At 46.2% G+C, this 22,353-nt stretch overlaps 1 protein-coding gene across 2 annotated transcripts in view; it reads left to right on the forward strand.

Annotated features, from left to right (window-relative positions):
- LOC144498984 (protein kinase C-binding protein NELL1-like) overlaps positions 1 to 22,353 on the forward strand; it is an 893,123-nt gene that overhangs the window by 167,304 nt on the left and 703,466 nt on the right. For both annotated transcript variants that reach the window (XM_078221009.1, XM_078221010.1), the window contains exon 7: positions 7,337 to 7,419. In XM_078221009.1, the coding sequence (XP_078077135.1) occupies positions 7,337 to 7,419 (83 nt within the window). The remainder of the gene's footprint in view (positions 1 to 7,336; positions 7,420 to 22,353) is intronic.

The following is a 22,353-nucleotide window of genomic DNA, read 5'->3' on the forward strand; positions in this document are numbered from 1 at the left end:
CTAAATTGACCCTAGTGTCAGGGGGATTAGCAGGATAAATATGTGGGGTTACGGGAATAGGGCCTGGGTGGGATTGTGGTTGGTGCAGACTCAATGGGCCAAATGGCCTCCTTCTGCACTGTAGGGATTCAATGGTAATGGGACTGGCATAAGGCTGGACGACTCAGCAGCCTGACTTGGAAATATATCGCTGTTCCTTCACAGTTGCTGGGTCAAAATCCTGCAATTCCCTCCCTAACAGCATTGTGGGTCAATCCACGGAACATGGACTGCAGCAATTCAAGGAGGCAGCTCACCGCCACCTTCTCAAGGGCAACTAGGGATGGGCAATAAATGCTGGCCAGCCAGCGACACCAATGTCACACGAATGACTAAAAACATGTCCAGCATGATGGCCACCAGAAGAGTGCTGTGATCTTCACAGTTTGGGTGTGGGTCGGTGAATGGTCTTGAACCCTAAAGAAAAGGTTTGCACGATTTTATATTCTGTGGAATGTTTTAATATTGAACCCTGTTACAAAGAGGTGGTTGTGATGTTCCTATAAAAACATCCATGTCCTTACTGAATCTTCCATTCTGGAGTCTAAATTTGGTGGTGGGTGATGGGTGTGCAATTTCCACTGGCGGGGGGTTGTTAGAGGGCGAATTTGCACTGGTCAACTCTTTACATAAGCAGTGGTAAGGATCTCACCAATTCTTGAGGCTGGTGTGGGCAGGACGTTGATATCCCCAACCTTGCCTCATAGGGTTGAAGGTCCGGGCACCGTATTTTACAGGGTGGCACGGGAGCACAGTGGTTAACACTGCTGCCTCACAGCGCCAGGGATCTGGGTTTGGTTCCCGGCTTAGGTCACCGTCTGTGTGGAGTCTGCATGTTCTTCCCGTTTCTGCGTGGGTTTCCTCTGGGTGCTCCAGTTTCCTCCCACAATCCAAAAGGTTAGGTGCATTGCCCATGCTAAATTCTCCCTCAGCTTTTGATTTGATTTATTATTGTTACATGTACTGGCATACAATGAAAAGTATTGTTTCTTGCACGCTATACATCAAAGCATACCATTCATAGAGAAGGAAAGGAGAGAATGCAGAACGTAGTGTTACAGTCATAGCTAGAGTGTAGAAAAAGATCAACTTAATGCGAGGTAGGTCCATTCAAAAGTCTGATGGCAGCAGGGAAGAAGCTGTTCTTGAGTCGGTTGGGAAGAAGCTGTTCTTGAGTCGGTTGGTACCTGACCTCAGACACCCTATGTTCAGTGTACCCGAACAGGTGCCGGAGAGTGGCAACTGGGGATTTTCACAGTAACATCATTGCAGTGTGAATGTAAGTCCACTTGTGACTAATAAATAAACTTTACTTTTTAATGTAAGCCTACTTGTGACACTAATAAATAAACTTTAATAAACTTGAAACTCAAGGGCTCCCGGGCAACCTGGACTACCTCTTCCAACTACTGCTCAGCATTTCCGTACTAACCCTTCCTTGCTTCTTTGGTCATCCTCCACACTACCTGGGCTGCCATTCTCCATTGAAGCTGGTATTTAAAGACCGTCCCCAAAGAGGGTAATGTCACGGCAACTCCCCATTAACCGTGCTGCTTGCCATTGATGTGCAGGTGTGTCGGCGAATATTTTAATTTATCAATGGCGGGGAACCTAATTTGGAGGGAGATCTCATCCCAGCGAGGTGGCCTTTCAATGAGCATGCACGATGTACTAGTGCATGCAAATGCCCTTGTGGTATTGTTGGTCGGGAAGCTCAATATTCCTGTAACCCGGCTTGAGAGTACTGAGGACAAAACTCCTGCAGTCACCGCCAAATTGGGAAACTGATTTTGGCTTTACACCAAATTAGGTTCCACTGGCCCGCCAAGCTTCCTGCATCTGGCAGGACCAGAATCTTCCGCCCAGCATGTGCATCATTGTATTATTGTGATAATTAATAATTCACATAACAAAATTGTGCTGTTATTGAATTCTTTTTGCCAGCACTGCAAATGTCACAGTTAAATGAATTTCAGCCAGATTATAAAACAGTTGAAAGCAATCAAAGTCAATTATTTGATTTGATTTGACTTGGTTTATTATTGTCACATGTATTGGTATACAGTGAAAAGAATTGTTTCTTGCTATACAGACAAAGCATACCGTACATAGAGAAGGGAAGGAGAGAGTGCACGGTGGCACAGTGGTTAACACTGTTGCCTCAGAGCACCAGGGACCTGGGTTCAATTCCAGCCTTGGGTCACTGTCTGTGTGGAGTTTGCACATTCTCCCTGTGTCTGCGTGGGTTTCCTCCGGGTGCTTTGGTTTCCTCCCACACTCCAAAGATGTGCAGATTAGGTTGATTGGCCATGCTAAATTGACCCCAGTGTCAGGGGGATTAACAGAGTAAATATGTGGGGTTACGGAGATTCGGACTATGGTTGGTGCAGACTTGATGGGCTGAATGGCCTCCTTCTGCACTGTAGGGATTCTATGAGAATATAGTGTTACAGTCATAGCTAGGGTGTAGAGAAATATCAATTTAATGTGAGGCAGGTCCATTCAAAAGTCTAATGGCAGCAGGGAAGAAGCTGTTCTTGAGTCAGTTGGTATGTGATCTCAGACTTTTGTATCTTTTTCCCGGTGGAAGGAGGTGGAAGAGAGAATGTCCAGGGTGTGTGGGGTCCTTGATTTACAAGGTCATCCCTTGATTCCACTGTTGATAACGGAGGATTTCAAACCATTGATGAGTAATTGTCGTCAGTAATTTCTGACCATTGTTGAATGCAAAATAGTATCCGTTTGCTGAAGCAGATTAAAAATCAGGAGCAGCATTCACTTTTCAGTTCTAGTGTCCTTCAGTATAATTATAAAAATTGACATTGCTTCAACAAAATTACACCAGATTTAATTTGTGTGAATGAGCAACTTTTTTGTTTGAAAACATAAGAACATAAGAAATAGGAGCAGGAGTAGGCCATCTAGCCCCTCGAGCCTGCCCCGCCATTCAATAAGATCATGGCTGATCTGAAGTGGATCAGCTCCACTTACCCGCCTGATCCCTATAACCCCTAACTCCCTTATCGATCAGGAATCCATCTATCCGTGATTTAAACATATTCAACGAGGTAGCCTCCACCACTTCAGTGGGCAGAGAATTCCAGAGATTCACCACCCTCTGAGAGAAGAAGTTCCTCCTCAACTCTGTCCTAAACTGACCCCCCTTTATTTTGAGGCTGTGCCCTCTAGTTCTAGTTTCCTTTCTAAGTGGAAAGACTCTCTCCACCTCTACCCTATCCAGCCCCTTCATTATCTTATAGGTCTCTATAAGATCCCCCCTCAGCCTTCTAAATTCCAACGAGTACAAACCCAATCTGCTCAGTCTCTCCTCATAATCAACACCCCTCATCTCTGGTATCAACCTGGTGAACCTTCTCTGCACTCCCTCCAAGGCCAATATATCCTTCCGCAAATAAGGGGACCAATACTACACACAGTATTCCAGCTGCGGCCTCACCAATGCCCTGTACAGATGCAGCAAGACATCTCTGCTTTTATATTCTATCCCCCTTGCGATATGTTGCACCTGAATGTTTCCACAAGTTTGATCACGAAACCAATGCAAATTTAACAGCTTTAATGGTGAGGAAGCAGAGGCCTAGTGATATTGTCACTGGGCTAGTAATTTAGAGACCCAGGGTAATGCTCTGGGGACCCAGGTTTGAATTCCATAAAAAATTTGGAATTAAAAGTCTAATCATGACCATGAAACCATTGTTGCAAAAACCTACCTGGTTCACTAACATCCTTTCAGGAAGGGAATCTGCCATCCTTACCTGGTCTGGCCTGCATGTGACTCCTGATCAACTCTTAACTGCCCTCTGAAATGGCCTAGCACTCAATTCAGGAAGGCAATGGCCTAGTGGTATTGTTGCTAGATTTATTAATCCAGAAACTCAGCTAATGTTCTGGGGATAAGGGTTTGAATCCCGCCATGGCAGGTGGTGGAATTTCAATTCAATAAAAAACATCTGGAATTACGAATCTACTGATGACCACAAAACTATTGTCGATTGTCGGAAAAACTCATCTGATTCAATAATGCCTTTTCGAGAAGGAAATCCGTTGTCCTTACCTGGTCTGGCCTAGTGACTCCAGAGCCACAGCAATGTGGCTGACTCTCAATTGTCCAAAAGCAACTAGGGATAGGTAATAAAGAACAAAGAACAGTACAGCACAAGAACAGGCTATTCGGCCCATCAAGTCTGTGCTGACACAGATGCCTCTCAAATCTCATATTTTCTTGCCTCTATTCCCTGCATATTTATTTATCTATCCAGATCCCTCTTGAATGTTGTTATAAAATCTGCTTCTCCACCACCTTCTCCAGCAGCGCATTCCAGGCATTCATCACCCTCTGTGTGAAAAACTTCCCTTCTCTTTTAAACTTTCCCCTCTCACTTTTTCCCAGGGCAGAAATGACAATTACAAGGGGGCACAAGTTCAAGATAAAGGGGGAAAGGTTCAGTGGAGATGTGCGGGGGAAGGTTTTTACACAGAGGGTGGTGGGGGCCTGGAATGCACTGCCAAGTGAGGTGGTTGAGCAGATACGTTAGCGACATTTAAGACTTATCTGGATAGACACATGAACAGACGGGGAATAGAGAGGTATAAGCGGTTGGTCTAGATAGGACAACGTGATTGGCTCAGGCTTGGAGGGCCGAGGGGACTGGTCCTGCGCTGTACTGTTCTTTGTTCTTTGTTATTTTGTTTTTGTCCTTGTTCTATGACCCTTTGACCCTGGGAAAAAGACTCTGACTATCCACTCTATCCAAGCCTGTCATAAACTTGTAAACCTCTATCATGTCCCCTCTCAGCCTCCGACGCGCCAATGAAAACATGTTTGTTCAACCCTTCTTCATAGCTCATATCCTTCAAACCAAGGAACATCCTGGTAAATCTCTTCTGCATCCTTTCCAATGCATCAATGTCCTTCTGGTAGTGTGGTGACCAGAATTGTACACAATACTGCAAATGTGGCCTAACCAAAGTCTTATACAGCTGCAACATGATTTTCCAATTCCTATACTCAACGCCCCAACCGATGAAGGCCAGCATGCCATACGCCTTCATGACCACCTTGGCCACCTGGGTTGCCATCTTTAGGGAACTGTGGATCTGCATGCCTAGATCCCTCTATGCTAATATTTCTGCAGTAGATCTTCCAAATTGCGTCACCTCAAATTTGTCCAGGTTAAATTCCATCTGTCATCTTTCGGCCCAGGTCCCCAACTGATTTATATCCTGCTGTATCCTCTGACAATCCTCCTTACACTCTGCTAGTCACCCAATTTTTGTATCATCTGCAAATTTGCTAATCTGACCACCCACATTTTCCTCCAAATCATTTATATATATTACAAACAACAGAGGCTTCGGAACCGATCCTTGTGCAACACCGCTTGTCACAGACCTCCAGTTAGAAAAGTACCCTTCCATTGTTACTCTCTGCTTTCCAAGCCCAAGCCAGTTTTGTATACATCGTACCAGCTCACCTTGGATCCCATATGACTTCACCTTCTGCTTCTGCCTGCCATGACAAACCTCATCAAAGGCTTTACTAAAGTCCATGTATACAACATCCACTGCCCTGCCCTGGTCAATTTTTCTTGTCGCTTGCTCAAAGAACTAATCATGTTTATGAGATACGACCTCCCCTTCACAAAACCATGCTGCCTTTCACATATAAGCCTATTCTGTTCCGTTCCAGATGTGAGTACATCCTATCCCTAAGAATCTTCTCCAATAATTTCCCCACCACTGACATAAGGCTCACAGGACTGTATTTTCCCAGATTGTCTCTTCTGCCCTTCTTAAACAGAGGAACAATATTAGCTACTCTGCAATCTTCTGGTACTTCGCTCGTGGCTAAAGAGGATACAAAGATTTTGGCCAAGGCCTCAGTAATTTCTTCCCTCGCCTCTCTCAATATTCTGGGCTAGGCCCTATCTGGCCCTGGTGACTTGTCCACCTTAATGTTTTTCAAAACCTCCAATATCTCCTCCCTTATAAATGATAATAAATGCTGGCCAGCCAGCAATGCCCATGTCCCATGAATAAGTTTAAAAAAGGGTCAATAAATGCTGGCCCAGCCAGCGATATCCGCATCCCATGAATGAAACTAAACGCCAAATTGCATGGAAGTGATTTGATTTGATTTATTATTGTCACATGTATTGGTATACAGTGAAAAGTATTGTTTCTTGCGCGCTATACAGACAAAGCATACCATTCATAGAGAAGGAAATGAGAGAGTGCAGAATGTAGTGTTACAGTCATAGCTAGGGTGTAGAGGAAGATCAACTTAATGCACAATAGGTCTATTCAAAATCTGATGGCAGCAGGGAAGAAGGTGTTCTTGAGTCAGTTGGTATGTGACCTCAGATGTTTGTATCTTTTTCTCGACGGAAGAAGGTGGAAGGGAGGATGCGCAGGGTGCGTGGGGCTCTTAATTATGCTGGCTGCTTTGCCGAGGCAGTGGGAAATGTAGACAGAGTCAATGGATAGTAGGCTGGTTTGCGTGATGGATTGGGCTAGATTCACGATCTTTTGTAGTTCCTTGCAGTCTTGGGCAGAGCAGGAGCCATACCAAGCTATGATACAAGCAGAAAGAATGCTTTCTATGGTGCATCTGTAAAAGTTGGTGAGAGTCGTAGCTGACATGCCAAAATTCCTTAGTCTTCTGAGAAAGTAGAGGTGTTGGTGGGCTTTCTTAACTATAGTGTCGGCATGGGTGGACCAGGACAGGTTGTTGGTGATCTGGACACCTAAAAACTTGAAGCTCTCAACCCTTTGTACTTGTTGATGCAGACAGGGGCATGTTCTCCACTACATTTCCTGATGTGTGGTAGATACAAAATGTGGCTTTTCAGAGAAATACTTTTTTGCAAACACGAGAACATAATGGAAATAATTCACTGACTGTATTTAAAAACCATTCTATTGAATCGCACGGGGAACAAATGGAGATAATGTGACAATGTAGATTTACGAAACACGTGCTTTCATGCAGGTTTGCTAGAAATTCCATGGTCAAAACTGAAGGCTCGTTCAGTCATCACGATGGAAATTAAAGCCATCTTAATTGAAAGAGTTTAATGTTATATTATCTGTGTCAACATTACTTTTGGCTGTTATTGAAAGGTGATGCAGAGCAAGTTAAGGACTTTTGCCATTACCATAGAAACTGTAACAGAAATGAACATGTGTCTTTAAGCATTATGTTCCATACATAATCTCATTCGAGAGATTCTTACACTTTTGTCCTTTTCTTTCCCCCACTTTTGTCTTTTTGGAGCTTGCCCGACGTGCAGTGACTTCCTTAATCTGGTGCAAGGCATTATGGATCTACAGGAACTCCTCGCTAAAATGACGACAAAAGTGAGTTTACCAGAGAATATCTAATCTGACACTTTCATCGGATTTCAAACTTTTCAACATTTCCACTTGATACCTCAGTGTTTCATTATGGTCATTGATAACTGAAGAGGTTGGAGAAACTTGGTTTGTTCTCACTGGAATGACGGAGGTTGAGGGGCGACCTGATAGAAGTCTACAAGATTACGAGCGACATGGACAGAGTGGACAGTCAGAAGCTTTTTCCCAGGTTGGAAGAGTCAATAACGAGGGGGCATAGGTTTAAGGTGCGAGTGGCAAGGTTTAAAGGAGATGTATGAGGCAAGTTTTTTACATAGAGGGTGGTGGGTGCCTAGAACTCGCTGCCGGTGGAGGTAGTGGAAGCGGATACGATAGTGACTGTTAAGGGGCGTCTTGACAAATACATGAATAAGATGGGAATAGAGGGACATGGTCCCCGGAAGGGTAGGGGTTTTAGTTCAGACGGGCAGCATGGTTGGTGCAGGCTTGGAGGGCCGAAGGGCCTGTTCCTGTGCTGTGATTTTCTTTGTTCTTTGTTCTAAACAAATGGATCGATCCTTCTATCTTCAGAATCAAAGAAAGCGTTTACAATTTCCTGTCATGGACCGCATGGATTTATGTTTGGGTACCTTCATAATGTCAAAAATGAACTAGTAACTAATTGAAACAAAAACAGATAATGCTGGAAATTCTCAGCTGGTCTGACAGCATCTGTGGAGACAGAGAATAGAGCCAATGTTGCCAGTCTGGATGACCTCATAGAATCCCTACAGGACAGAAGGAAGCCATTCGACCCATCAAATCTGTACTGACCACAATCCCACCCAGGCCCTATTCCTGTAACCTCGCACATTTACCCTGCTAATCCCCCTGACACTCGGGTTAATTGAGCATGGCCAATCAATCTAACTTGCACATCTTTGGACTGTGGGAGGAAACCGGAGCACCCGGAGGAAACCTACGCCGACACGGTGAGGAAGTGCAAACTCCACACAGACAGTGACCCGAGGCTGGAATTGAACCTGGCTCCCTGGCGCTGTGAGGCAGCAGTGCTAACCACTGTGCCAACGTGCCGCCGAATATTAACTTCCAAGAAAGGGCTATTTCGTCTTGTGTAATTGCAACGATCAGTTGAAAGGGATCAAATGGCCTGCTGAGATTTTCCGGCATTTTCTGTTTTTGTTTCAGTTTCCAGCATCTGCAGTATTTTGCCTTTATCTTAGTAACTAATTGAGTTGTGATGTTTTGTTTCTGAAATTATTTTGGTTTCCTGATTTTTTTTCTCCTATGAAAGCTCCTCCCTTTGAAGTAATCTGGCTCATCTAGCCCTCTTGAATGGTTAATATGCTATGGAGTAACACAGCACTGAAGTGTGCACATAAGTGACCAGGTTGCATTATGGGATATGAACATCTATAATATTTCGCCATTGGCCATTCAGCTCCTTGAGCATGTTCCATCTTTCACATACCGTATTTCATAGAATCATAGAATCCCGACAGTGCAGAAGGAGGCCATTCGACCCATCGAGTCTGCACCGATCACAATCCCATCCAGGCCTTATTCCCATAACCGCGTGCATTTACCCTAGCTCGTCCCCCTGACACTAAGGGGCAATTTAGCATGGCCAATCAACCTAACCCGCACATCTTTGGACATCTCAACTCCATGGACTAGTCCTGGAATCCATAACCATGAACAACAATGCACCAATTTCCATTTTGGAATTTTCAATTGACCTAGCTTCATCAGCACTTTGTGGGAGAGAGTTGGAGGTTTCCACTACCCCTTGTATGATGAAATGTTCCCTGAAAGCACCCTGAACGGTTTAACTCTTTATCATCTTAAAGTATGCCCCCTTGTTCTAGCATCCCTACCAGAAGAAACTGTTTTCCTCTATTTATCCCCTCAGCTTTTTTAACCATCTTACAAACATCTCAAGTTGATCATCCTTTCATCTTCCATCTACAAACACATCAATCAATAACTTCAAATGGTGAAATGGACTCTCCAACCTCGCCCATAGCTGGGATTCTCCAGACCCGCTGCAGTGAATGGAGATTTGGCTGAACGCCAAATTTTCCGTTCTCACTAGCAGTGGCAGTGGGGCATGAACGGCCAGAGAATTCCAGCCTCCATCCTTGTTCGTGGTTGGGTTCTCTGGTGCTGTTGAAAGTGAATGAATGTTAGAATCATCGAATCCTTACAGTACAGAAGGAGGCCATTCGGCCCATCGCAACTGTACCGACCACAATCCCACCCAGGCCCTATTCCCATAACTCTAGGCATCTACCCTGCTAACCCTCCTGAAACTAGGGTCAATTTAGCATGGCCAATCAACCTAACCCACACGTCTTTGGAGTGTGGGAGAAAACTGGAGCACCCGGAGGAAACCCACGCAGACATGGGGCGAATGTGCAAACTCTACACAGACAGTGACCCGAAGCCGGAATTGAACCTGGGACCCTGACGCTGTGAGGCAGCAGTGCTAACCACTGTGCCACCATGCCGCCCATGTTTTGGCTGGAACACCAAATTCTCTGTTCTCGCTTGCAGCAGTGGGGCGGCCATGGAATGAGATTGGAGAATGCCGCCCAAAGGATGTTGAATTGTTCGTTGGCGCTCCGACGTATTGAGTGACTTATTCTCGGAAAAGGTGGTTGAATTGAATTGAACCTGACAAGAATGTTGGAGAGAAAACTCGGCAGATTTAATTGTCCTTCATTTTACCTTGGAGATGAGATCTAATTATTTCAAAAAGTCAGCGAAACCTGCTTAAGATCAGATTTAGTGCTGCCGAGCGACACATCGCAGATAACCACAATTCATTTCTCAGTGCACAGAATGATTTCGGCATAATGAAACTTCTGTTTTAATGGTGACTTCTTGACCCTTGCTCGAATCGAAATCAGATTCAGGTGAATCTTAATCTAATCTGTTCAAGCAAATGGAATTTCCTGGCAATGATGACCTTTTGTGATTTTCTTCTGAGAGGTGAAATTCCTCATTCCTGACGATGAGAGAGTCCCAGTGAAGATTAACCACATTATTATATTCTACTGGGGGTACATCTTGCTCAATTGGGCCAGTGGGCTGGCGAATGGCAGATGGAGTTTAATTTAGATAAATGCGAGGTGATGCATTTTGGTAGATTGAACCAGGGCAGGACTTACTCAATAAATGGTCGGGCATTGGGGAGAGTTACAGAACAAAGAGTTCGAGGGGTACAGGTTCATAGCTCCTTGAAAGTAGAGTCACAGGTGGACAGAGTGGTGAAGAAGGCATTCAGCATGCTTGGTTTCATTGGTCAGAACACTGAATACAGGAGTTGGGACATTTTGTTGAAGTTGTAAAAGCCATTTATAAGGCCACACTTGGAATACTGTGTACAGTTCTGGTCACTGTATTATAGAAAGGACATTATTAAACTCGAAAGAGTGCGGAAGAGATTTATTAGGATGCTCCCGGGACTTGATGGTTTGAGTTATAAGGAGAGGCTGAATAGACTGGGACTTTTTTCCGTGCAGCGTAGAAAGCTAAGGGGTGATTTTATGGAGGTCTATAAAATAATGAGGGGCATAGACAAGGTAGATAGTCAATATCTTTTCCCAAAGGTAGGGGAGTCTAAAACTAGAGGGCATAGGTTTAAGGTGAGAGGGGAGAGATACGAAAGAGTCCAGAGGGGCAGTTTTTTCACACAGAGGGTGGTGAGTGTCTGGAACAAGTAGTAGAGGCGGGTACAATTTTATCTTTTAAAAAGCATTTAGACAGTTACATGGGTAAGATGGGTATAGAGGGATATGGGCCAAATGCAGACAATTAGGACTAGCTTAGGAGTTTAAAAAAAAAGGGTGGCATGGACAAGTTGAGCCGAAGGGCCTGTTTCCATGCTGTAAACCTCTATGACTCTATGCTTTTCTACGAAGTGGGCAGTGGTCAGATGAAGGGAAATCAAGCTAAGCAGTACTGGGTCTGATTTTTAAACCGACAAGGTGAGTGTTGCGTTTGCGCCGCCCGTCAGATGGTGCCATCCTATCTTCTCAGGGGTCAAGCCTGAACCGTGTTAAGGCCCAGCCAGATTAGCATTTGCTCAGTCCAGCTGCAAACAGTGAGGGAGCCTTCACCGGTACCTGGTCATTGGGAGTGAGTGGGAAGTCCAGCAGCTCCTCCCCACCACAAGGTTGGGCTGAAGATTTTTATGGGCTCGGGTGGAGAATTCCTGGCCCCATAAAAGTCGACTTTATTTTTTCCTAGTTTGCCACTCAGTGAGATCATGGCTGATCTGATCCTGACCTCAGCTCCATTTTAAGACCATAAGACCATAAGACATAGGAGCGGAAGTAAGGCCATTCGGCCCATCGAGTCCACTCCACCATTCAATCATGGTTGATTTCAACTCCATTTACCCGCTCTCTCCCCATAGCCCTTAATTCCTCGAGAAATCAAGAATTTATCAATTTCTGTCTTGAAGACGCTCAACGTCTCGGCCTCCACAGCCCTCTGTGGCAATGAATTCCACAGACCTACCACTCTCTGGCTGAAGAAATTTCTCCTCATCTCTGTTCTAAAGTGACTCCCTTTTATTCTAAGGCTGTGCCCCCGCGTCCTAGTCTCCCCTGCTAATGGAAACAACTTCCCTACGTCCATCCTATCTAAGCCGTTCATTATCCTGTAAGTTTCTATTAGATCTCCCCTCAACCTCCTAAACTCCAATGAATATAATCCCACGATCCTCAGACGTTCATCGTATGTCAGGCCTACCATTCCTGGGATCATCCGTGTGAATCTCTGCTGGACCCGCTCCAGTGCCAGTATGTCCTTCCTGAGGTGTGGGGCCCAAAATTGCTCACAGTACTCCAAATGGGGCCTAACCAGTGCTTTATTTTTTTTTCCTGTCTCACATGGCCAATGACTCCCCTATAGTTCAAAGATTTGTCCATCTCAGCCTTGAATGAATTCAATAACTCTGCACCCACAGACCCCTGGGGCATTGGGGAGAGTTACAGAACAAAGAGATCTAGGAGTACAGGTTCATAGAGAATTCTAGAGATTCAGGACCTTTGCAGGGAGGCAATTCCCCCTCATCTCCATTTTAAATGAGGGCGAGATGGTGGCACAGTCATTGGCATGGCTGCCTCACAGCGCCAAGGCCCTGGGTTCAGTTCCAGCCTTGGGTCTGTGTGGAGTTTGCACTTTCTCCCTGTGTCTGCGTGGGTTTCACCGGGTGCTCCGGTTTCCTTCTGCAGTCCAGGATTAGGTGGATTGGCCATGCTAAATTGTTCCTTAGTGTCCAAAGACTTGTGGGGAAGGAATTGACTATGGGCGTGATCTTACCACCTCTTCACCCCACGTTCCCGCTGCAGCAAGGTCAGAGAATTTGGCGGCCAGCCAAATCCCTGTTCACTGCGGCAGGATGGGAAATTCCCACTGGCGTGAACGGTGGTAAGATTCCGGCCTATGTATCTCTATGTATTTTAACCCTTCATTTCTTTAGTCAAATCAGAAAAATTGGGGGATTTCCCAAATAATCACAGCAGAAGAATAAATAAACCATGGGTGGCACGGTGGCACAGTGGTTAGCATTGCTGCCTTACGGTGCCAGGGACCAGGGTTCAATTCCTGGCTTGGGTCAATGTTTGTGTGGAGTTTGCATGTTGTCCGTGTGGGTTTCCTCTGGGTGCTCCAGTTTCATCCCACAGTCCAAAGATGTGCGAGTTAGGTGGATTGGCCATGCCCAATTGTCCGTTAGTGTTTGGAGGATTAGCAGTGTAAATTATATAGGGTTACAGGGATAGGGCCTGGGTGGGATCATCGTCAGTGCAGCCTCTATGGGCTGAATGGCCTCCTTCTGCACTGTAGGGATTCTATGATTCTAACAACCCAAGGGATTTATGGTATTTTATGAATGGGTATCAATGTAGCTGAATTAAAATGCATATTAACATTCAATAATTGTATGTTGTATAGGGAGGTTTCACACATGCTGAGCAGCGTGGGTAGAAATTACATCCATTTTGACTTCAGCCCATTTGCAGTGCTGGCTTTCTTTTCCTCCACCCCCATCCATAGCTCATACATTTTCATGGGACTGAATTTTACTCGTCCCCGGTGGGCCTGTTTTCTGCGATGGAGGGAGGGGGCACTTAAAATTGGGCAGGTGTCCACCCTGCCACCAAGCTGCCCACATTTAAGCTTACCCCCATAAAATGGTGGGGGAGGTGGGGCTACTGGGTGGGGTGGGTGGGGATGGGCGGGGGGGGGGGGGGGGGGGGGGAGCGGTGGGCATGCCCAAATTGCCATTTTTGAATAATAAACAATCATGGGTCAATTTGGCTTGTTCCCAGGTCAGTTGACTCTGATAATATGGTGGCCATGCCATATCATGTCTTGGGTTGGCAGCCAGATGGGAGCGGGCAGCCTGAATTTTTCACTTGCATGTCTAATGGGTGGGAAGGAAACGGGGGAGGGTCATTCTTTGGGGACTGACATTTGCTGATCGCAGGCGCACCCCCCCTCCTCCCTCCCCTTAATCTTCCTCACCCTGCCCTGCCCTGCCCCCTAACTTGCACAAACGCTCCCAGCCGAAGACTCCATAGAACTTGGACTGAAGTTCTCCCAAACCTCTGCTGGCCTGTTTAATGGGGGCTAGGATGAGAATTTGGTGGAAGGCCCAAAAATCATTTTTACGTCTGCATGGATTTACATCGTGATCCTCCGCTGATACCTGGCATGACGGATCAGGCAACCCACTGGAGGCCGGTGTGAGACTCATTTGAATCTTGCTAATGGGATGCAGATGAAGGCCCGAACACCCACGCTTGATTCTCTGTGGCGCCAGTGGGAAAACACATCTGGAACAATGTGGCTTGCAAATGAAAGGACTCACCTGAGCATTGCCCAGGGCTGCCTCCAGAGTTCAGAATGAAGGATGTCCAAAATCCTGGACTCCAGGACACCACAGCAATGGGACAGGGGAACATCTCCAGGTGGACTTCCAGATTTGGTGTCCTGGAGGGGTCCATCCCCCACTCTTGGAATATTCCTGGAGTTCCGCCTTCATTCTCAGGGGTCCGTCTTCCGGACTCAGATTGCTCCCAGAGATCCAATTTCTTTTTCAGGAGGTCTTTCTTCAATAGTTGTTCAATGATGTTGGGCACCTTTTCAATATGGTGCCTGGGTAGGACGACAGACTACACATGATCAGTCCTGCCCTGCCACAGAATACAGCGCAAAACACCCAGCTACTTAATTGATGAGATCAGGGCAAGAAGATATGGCCTGTTTTCCCACCGGCCTCCGCAGTGGAAAACACTCCTCATTCCTGACCCTGCCACGGGACTTAGTCCCAGTATGAGAGAATTGCACCCTTGGGGCAGTATTTTCCAGCCACTCTCCCCCAAAACTGGAATATCCCACCTGACGTCAACGGAGCTTTACATGGTCCACCCCTGCACCCCCCCTCCCCCCCGCCCCGCCGCCCATTCCCATGGCAGGTGGGGGGGAATATTCCGGTCCTGGTCTTCTTCCCCTGCTGCCTGCTGGCTGGGGAGAGGGAGGGGGGGAGGTGGTGGGGGGGTGGGGGGTGGGGGGTGGGGGGCGGGGGGGGGGGGGCTTGGGGCAGTGTTAAGTATGTGGGCTTTGTTTTCAGGGTTGGAGGGGGAAAGCATGCCATCCGTCCCCTCTCTCCCCCAATTTCTCGTACTATATCAACCCAAGAGTCTGCCTGAAATGCACATGATTTAAGACCATAAGACATAGGAGCGGAAGTAAGGCCATTCGGCCCATCGAGTCCACTCCACCATTCAATCATGGTTGATTTCAACTCCATTTACCCGCTCTCTCCCCATAGCCCTTAATTCCTCGAGAAATCAAGAATTTATCAATTTCTGTCTTGAAGACGCTCAACGTCTCGGCCTCCACAGCCCTCTGTGGCAATGAATTCCACAGACCCACCACTCTCTGGCTGAAGAAATTTCTCCTCATCTCTGTTCTAAAGTGACTCCCTTTTATTCTAAGGCTGTGCCCCCGCGTCCTAGTCTCCCCTGTTAATGGAAACAACTTCCCTACGTCCATCCTATCTAAGCCGTTCATTATCTTGTAAGTTTCTATCAGATCTCCCCTCAACCTCCTAAACTCCAATGAATATAATCCCACGATCCTCAGACGTTCATCGTATGTCAGGCCTACCATTCCTGGGATCATCCGTGTGAATCTCCGCTGGACCCGCTCCAGTGCCAGTATGTCCTTCCTGAGGTGTGGGGCCCAAAATTGCTCACAGTACTCCAAATGGGGCCTAACCAGTGCTTTATAAAGCCTCAGAAGTACATCCCTGCTTTTGTATTCCAAGCCTCTTGAGATAAATTTATCCTGGGAATAGCTTGTGTTACCCTGTTCTCATTTCGAGGCGCAACTCGTGCTGAGCACAGTCTCCAGAGAAACAGTAAGAAATCTCAAACATCAGGTTAAAGTCTAACAGGTTTATTTGGAATCACGAGCTTTCAGAGTACTGCTCCTTCATCAGGTGGGTCAAGGAGTAACACTCCGAAAGCTCGTGATTCCAAATAAACCTGTTGGACTTTAACCTGGTGTTGTGAGACTTCTTACTGTGCCCACCTCAGTCCAACGCCGGCATCTCCACATTGGGGCTTCCAGAGAAAGACACCTTTTGCAGAACCTGCAGGGAAGTAACAAGTTGTGTGTAAAGTGGGAGCATAATCTTAACTGTAGGGAATGAATTTAAGGTTAAAAGTTAAAGTTTATTTCTTTGTCACAAGTAGGCTTACATTCACACTGCAATGAAGTGACTGTGAAAATCCCCGAATCTTCACACTTCAGTGTCTGTTCGGGTACACTGAGGGAGAATTTAGCATGGCCAATCCACCTAACCCACACATCTTTGGAGTCATAGAGTCATAGAGGTTTACAGCATGGAAACAGGCCCTTTGGCCCAACTTGTCCATGCCGCCCTTTTTTAAAAAACCTCTAAGCTAATCCCAATTGCCCGCATTTGGCCCATATCCCTCTATACCCATCGTACCCATGTAACTATCTAGATGCTTTTTAAAGCCCAAAATTGTACCCCCTTCTACCACTACCTTTGGCAGCTTGTTCCAGACACTCACCACTCTCTGTGTGAAAAGATTGCCCTTATGGACACTTTTGTATCTCTCCTCTCTCACCTTAAACCTATGCCCTCTAGTTTTAGACTCCCCTATCTTTGGGAAAAGATATTGACTATCTAGCTGATCTGTGCTCCTCATTATTTTATAGACCTCTATAAGGTCACCCCTCAGCCTCCTACGCTCCAGAGAAAAAAGTCCCAGTCTATTCAGCCTCTCCTTATAACTCAATCCATCAAGCCCCAGTAGCATCCTAGTAAATATTTTCTACACTCTTTCTAGTTTAATAGTATCCTTTCTATAATAGGTGACCAGAATTGCACACAGTATTCCAAGTGTGGCCTTACCAATGTCTTGTACAACTTCAACAAGACGTCCCAACTCCTGTATTCAATGTTCTGACCGATGAAATCAAGCATGTCGAATGCCTTCTTCACCACTCTGTCCACCTGTGACTCCACTTTCAAGGAGCTCTGAACATGTACCCCTAGATCTCTTTGTTCTGTAACTCTCCCCAACTCCCTACCATTAACTGAGTAAGTCCTGCGCTGGTTCAATCTACCGAAATGCATCACCTTGCATTTGTCTAAATTCAACTCCATCTGCCATTCGTCAGCCCACTGGCCCAATTGATCAAGAGCACCCTGTGGGAGGGTACCAGAACACCCAGTGGAAACCCACATGGACATGGGGAGAATGTGCAAACTCCACACAGGTCATGACCCCAGCCGGGAATCGAACCCAGGTCCTTGGCGCTGTGAGGTAGCAGTGCTAACCACTGTGCCACCGTGCCACCCAGCTCCAATCTAAATGCGGGCTTGAGATGATTAGAACTGTTCAGGCACAGCCTTTTTGATTAACAATTTCTTCAGCACTGCATAATAATCAGCTGAATAAAAATTCAGTGCAAGAGGTGCTAGAATTTTGGTTATAAATCTAATCCTGGAATTTAAAAATGCACATTTATATATTGGAGTAACTCCATGGAAATGGAGTTGATATTTTTATCGTTACACATTGTTCTTTCAAATATGTCACTGAGCGCTTAACATTTCAGTGAATGAATTAGATGTAAAAAATTTTTTAATTTTGTTTTCACCGACCACTTACATCGTCCCCCCGAGTAAAAGAAACGTTCCAAGTTTTTTGGCAGAGTTGTAGGAAACAAAGGGATGTCTTGGATGAGGGAAGTGAATGTCCTATTATCAAGCTTACGGATAATACACAAATCGGCAAGTGGTGAGAATGACACAAAGGTTTGAATGTTCCAATCTCGCCTGCAGCAGGAATCGTAGCAGGGCGGGACAGGACCACGCAAAGGCCCGTTGACCTCGGACGGGGTTTTCCAGTCTTGGGGTGAGTGCGGCTGGTAAAAATCTGCCCAAAGACTACAGAGGGATATAGACAGGTTAAGTGAGTGGGCAAAAAACCTGGCAGGTAGGAAAATGTGAAGATATAAGACCATAAGACATAGGAGTGGAAGTAAGGCCATTCGGCCCATCGAGTCCACTCCACCATTCAATCATGGTTGATTTCAACTCCATTTACCCGCTCTCTCCCCATAGCCCTTAATTCCTCGAGAAATCAAGAATTTATCAATTTCTGTCTTGAAGACGCTCAACGTCTCGGCCTCCACAGCCCTCTGTGGCAATGAATTCCACAGACCCACCACTCTCTGGCTGAAGAAATTTCTCCTCATCTCTGTTCTAAAGTGACTCCCTTTTATTCTAAGGCTGTGCCCCCGCGTCCTAGTCTCCCCTGTTAATGGAAACAACTTCCCTACGTCCATCCTATCTAAGCCGTTCATTATCTTGTAAGTTTCTATCAGATCTCCCCTCAACCTCCTAAACTCCAATGAATACAATCCCACGATCCTCAGACGTTCATCGTATGCACTTTGGTAGGAAGAATACAGGAGCTGAATATTATTTAAATGGAGAAAGACTGCAGAGAGCTGCAGAACAGAGGGATTTGAGGGTCCTCATGCATAAATCACCAAAAGCTAGCATGCAAGTTCAGCAGGTAATTGGGAAGGTACATTCTTAATTCCAGATATTTTTTAAAATTCAAATTTCGCCATCTGCCATGGCAGGATTTGAACCCAGGTCCCTGGAACATTAGCTGAGTTTCTGGATTAATTGTTTGGCGACAATACCACTAGGCTATCGCCTCCTCAATTAAGCAACCACTTCTTGCACTGCTGTCGTGCCCACAGTTTGTGGGAGGATCAACCAGCGCAGCCAAAGGGAAGGGTAGCCAGCAGCCCACACAGACTGTGTTTACTGCGGTGAATGGGGAGGTAGAGGGCGTCAGGGGATGGAGGTGTGCAATGAATACTGGAATCAGCAGACAAATCCCACTGCCCAGAACTACCTGTCTGCAGAGGAAACAATCCCAATTGAAAGCATTTTCCGGCAGATATGCTGAACAAAACCTGAATGCTTATTTACTGTAATTTTCCATATTCCTTTCATCACGTTCCAATCTCCCGCTGTGCTGTAGCCTCCTGTTTCGTGTTGAACTGCAGGCAGAGCAGGAGTCCCATGTATCTCCAGCAAACAGCCATTGCCTCGGAAAGTGCCAATTAATTGGTGCTAAAATGGCCTTAGTTGGCTTCCTGACCTACTTGTCAGGGGAACTCGTTTATCTCGACTTGTATCAAAACTTTCAGTACCTCAATTAGGGCGGCACGGTGGCACAGTGGTTAGCAGTGCTGCCTCACAGCATCAGGGACCCGGGTTTGATTCCCAGCTTGAGTGATTGGCTGTGTGGATTGTCTGCGCATTCTCCCCGTGTCAACATGGGTTTCCTCCGGGTGCTCTGGTTTCCTCCCACACTCCAAAGATGTGCAGCTTATGTTGATTGGCCATGCTAAATTGCCCATAGTGTCAGGGGGACTAACTAGGATAAATACATAGGGTTATGTGGATAGGGCCTGGGTGGGATTGTGATCAGTGCAGACTCGATGGGCTGAATGGCCTCCTTCTGCACTGTCGGGTTTCTAGGTTTCCCCTTAACTGTCGTTGCTGTATTACTCTTCGAGACAACAAATCATGTCCCAACACACTTTCCCCAGTTTAGGCATTTTTGCCCCAGAAACAAAAGTGATGATAGAATGAATGAAAGTGATACTTATCCCGAAGGCAATGATGAGCTTTACCATTCAACGTCCTTTGAATTTATGTTTCTGCCTTCGATAATTCCAGCCTACCCAGAGGTTTAATCGGAGACCTCCTGAGGTAAAGTGTGAGTCCCGTCCTTGATGTGAATTCGCTGTTGAACAAGCAGCTTGTTGATGAGGATTTGCTGGGAGCACTGACCCCATTTGGGTGCCAGTGGAAATTTTCAAAATGTGCGTCTTGCCAAATTACTTCAATAGCATTGTGCGCACCAATATTGGAAAGAGGACAAGTGTTAGAGTCTGCCATCTGTTGGCTTTGCCGGACCAATTTGTATGCAAGTTATCCTGCTTAATTAACGATGACTAATCCAGACATCTGAGCCGGAACTTTCCAGTGGTTCACGCCGGTGGGATCTTCCTGTCCCGCACCAGTGCGCCCCGTTGACAACGACAGGACGAGAAGATCTCACCGCCGGCCTATGGTGGGCTGCCTCCACGAAACACTTGGAGGGTTGCGTGGAAAACCCCGCCCACAATCTCCTGTAATGTGAGTAACCTGTTTGGAAAAATCTCCTTCAGGTGGCTTCAGTAAAGGGAAAAAAGAGAAGTAATGTGAGTAATTCTGGCCACCACACCACAGGGAGAGTATATCACCCATGGAGGGAGGGCAGCAGAGTTTCTTTTATTTGTCACAAATTGGCTTACATTAACATATATCTAGGATTGACTCCTCGGTGACAAAGTCTACCGACAAAAGACATGGCTGATGACGCCCGTTCGCTGGTGCTTCAGAGGAGAGACATAACGTTGCCCATTCTGCAACACACTCCTTGATTGAATAGACCACTGGCATCTTGAAGATGCGTTTTTGATGTCTGGACAGGTCAGGCAGTTCTCTCCTGAACGTGAAGCACATCTATCTTGTGGCAGGGCGGGCCTGCCACAAGATAGATCCGAAGGATCTCATGCACCAGCGTGGCTTGCCGCGCAATCCACAACCCGGCACACTGAAGGTGGGATATCTTGCTACAACCCGAGATGGAGGAACTGCAAACCTCCTTCAACGATGAGGACATCAAGAGGGCTGAGCTCGATGAGGGTGAGGGAGCTGGGGCTCCAGAGGAAGAACCCACAGCACGGACCAGACAGGGCAGTCCCAGGCTGCAGAGGGTGAATGATGCGGATGGGTGGGTGCGGTTTAAACATGGCAGCTGGAAAGATGATGGATTGCAGTCACAGCGGGATGGATAGATCATGGCCTGCCCTGCCACAAGATAGATGTGCTTCACGTTCAGGCAAAATATAATGAGCTGAAAAGTGGACGATCCGGCATGGAAACCTTCCACACCGGCTGGCGGGCAACACGTCACTTTTCCCACTCGCCACCGCACTTCACCTCCGAGGTGGAAAATCCCACCCTAAGACTTTGGCGCACAGTCCAAAACTTAGAGCCAGAAATTGCAAATAGGTAAGGAGATTACAGAAAGCTCCAAGAAAAATAGGGTGGTAATAGTTGGAGATTTTAATTTTCCCAACGTTGACTGGGATAGCCATAATATTAGAAGGTTGGATGGAAAGAAATTTGTTGAGTGTATCCAGGAGGAATTTCTCATTCAGTCTGTGGATGGCCTGACTAGAGAGGGGCAAAACTTGACCTCCACTTGGGAAATAAGGAAGGGCAGGTGACAGAAGTGTTAGTGAGGGATCACTTTGGGACCAGTGACCATAATTCTATTAGTTTGAAGATAGCTATAGAGAATGATAGGTCTGTCCCAAAAGTTAAAATTCTAAATTGGGGCAAGGCCAATTTTGATGGTATCAGGCAGGAACTTTCAAAAGTTAATTGGGAGAGTCTGTGGGAAGGCAAAGTCTGGTAAGTGGCATGCTTTCAAAAGTGTGTTAACCAGGGTTCAGGGTAAACACATCCCTCTTAGAGTGAAGGGCAAGGCTGGCAGAAGTCGGGAACCCTGGATGACTCGGGATATTGAGGCCCTGGTCAAGAAGAAGAAAGAGGACCCTACATGACAGGCATAGGCAGCTGGGATCAAGTGAATCTCTTGAAGAGTATAGGGGGTGTAGGAGTAGAGTTAAGAGAGAAATGAGGAGGACAAAAAGGGGACACAAAATTGTTTTGGCAGATAAGGCAAAGGAGAATCCAAAGAGCTTCTACAAATACATAAAGGGCAAAAGAGTAACAAGGGAGAGAGTAGGGCCTCTTAAGGATCAACAAGGTCATCTATGTGCGGATCCACAAGAGATGGGTGAGATCCTAAATGAATATTTCTCATCAGTATTTACTGTTGAGAAAAGCATGAATGTTAGGGAACTTGGGGAAATAAATAGTGATGTCTTGAGGACTGTACATATTACAGAGAAGGAGGTGCTGGAAGTCTTAAAGCGCATCAAGGTAGATAAATCCCCAGGACCTGATGAAGTATATCCCAGGACTTTGTGGGAGGCTAGGGAGGAAATTGCGGGTCCCCTAGCTGAGATATTTGAATCACCGATAGTCACGGCTGAGGTGCCTGAAGATTGGAGAGTGGCAAATGTTGTACCTTTGTTTAAAAAGGGCTGCAGGGAAAAGCCTGGGAACTACAGGCCAGTTAGCCTCACATCTGTGGTGGGTAAATTGTTGGAAGGTATTTTGAGAGACAGGATCTACAGGCATTTAGAGATGCAAGGACTGATTAGGGACAG

Source organism: Mustelus asterias, chromosome 9 (genome assembly GCF_964213995.1).
Source record: "Mustelus asterias chromosome 9, sMusAst1.hap1.1, whole genome shotgun sequence".
Classification (NCBI taxonomy): domain Eukaryota; kingdom Metazoa; phylum Chordata; class Chondrichthyes; order Carcharhiniformes; family Triakidae; genus Mustelus; species Mustelus asterias.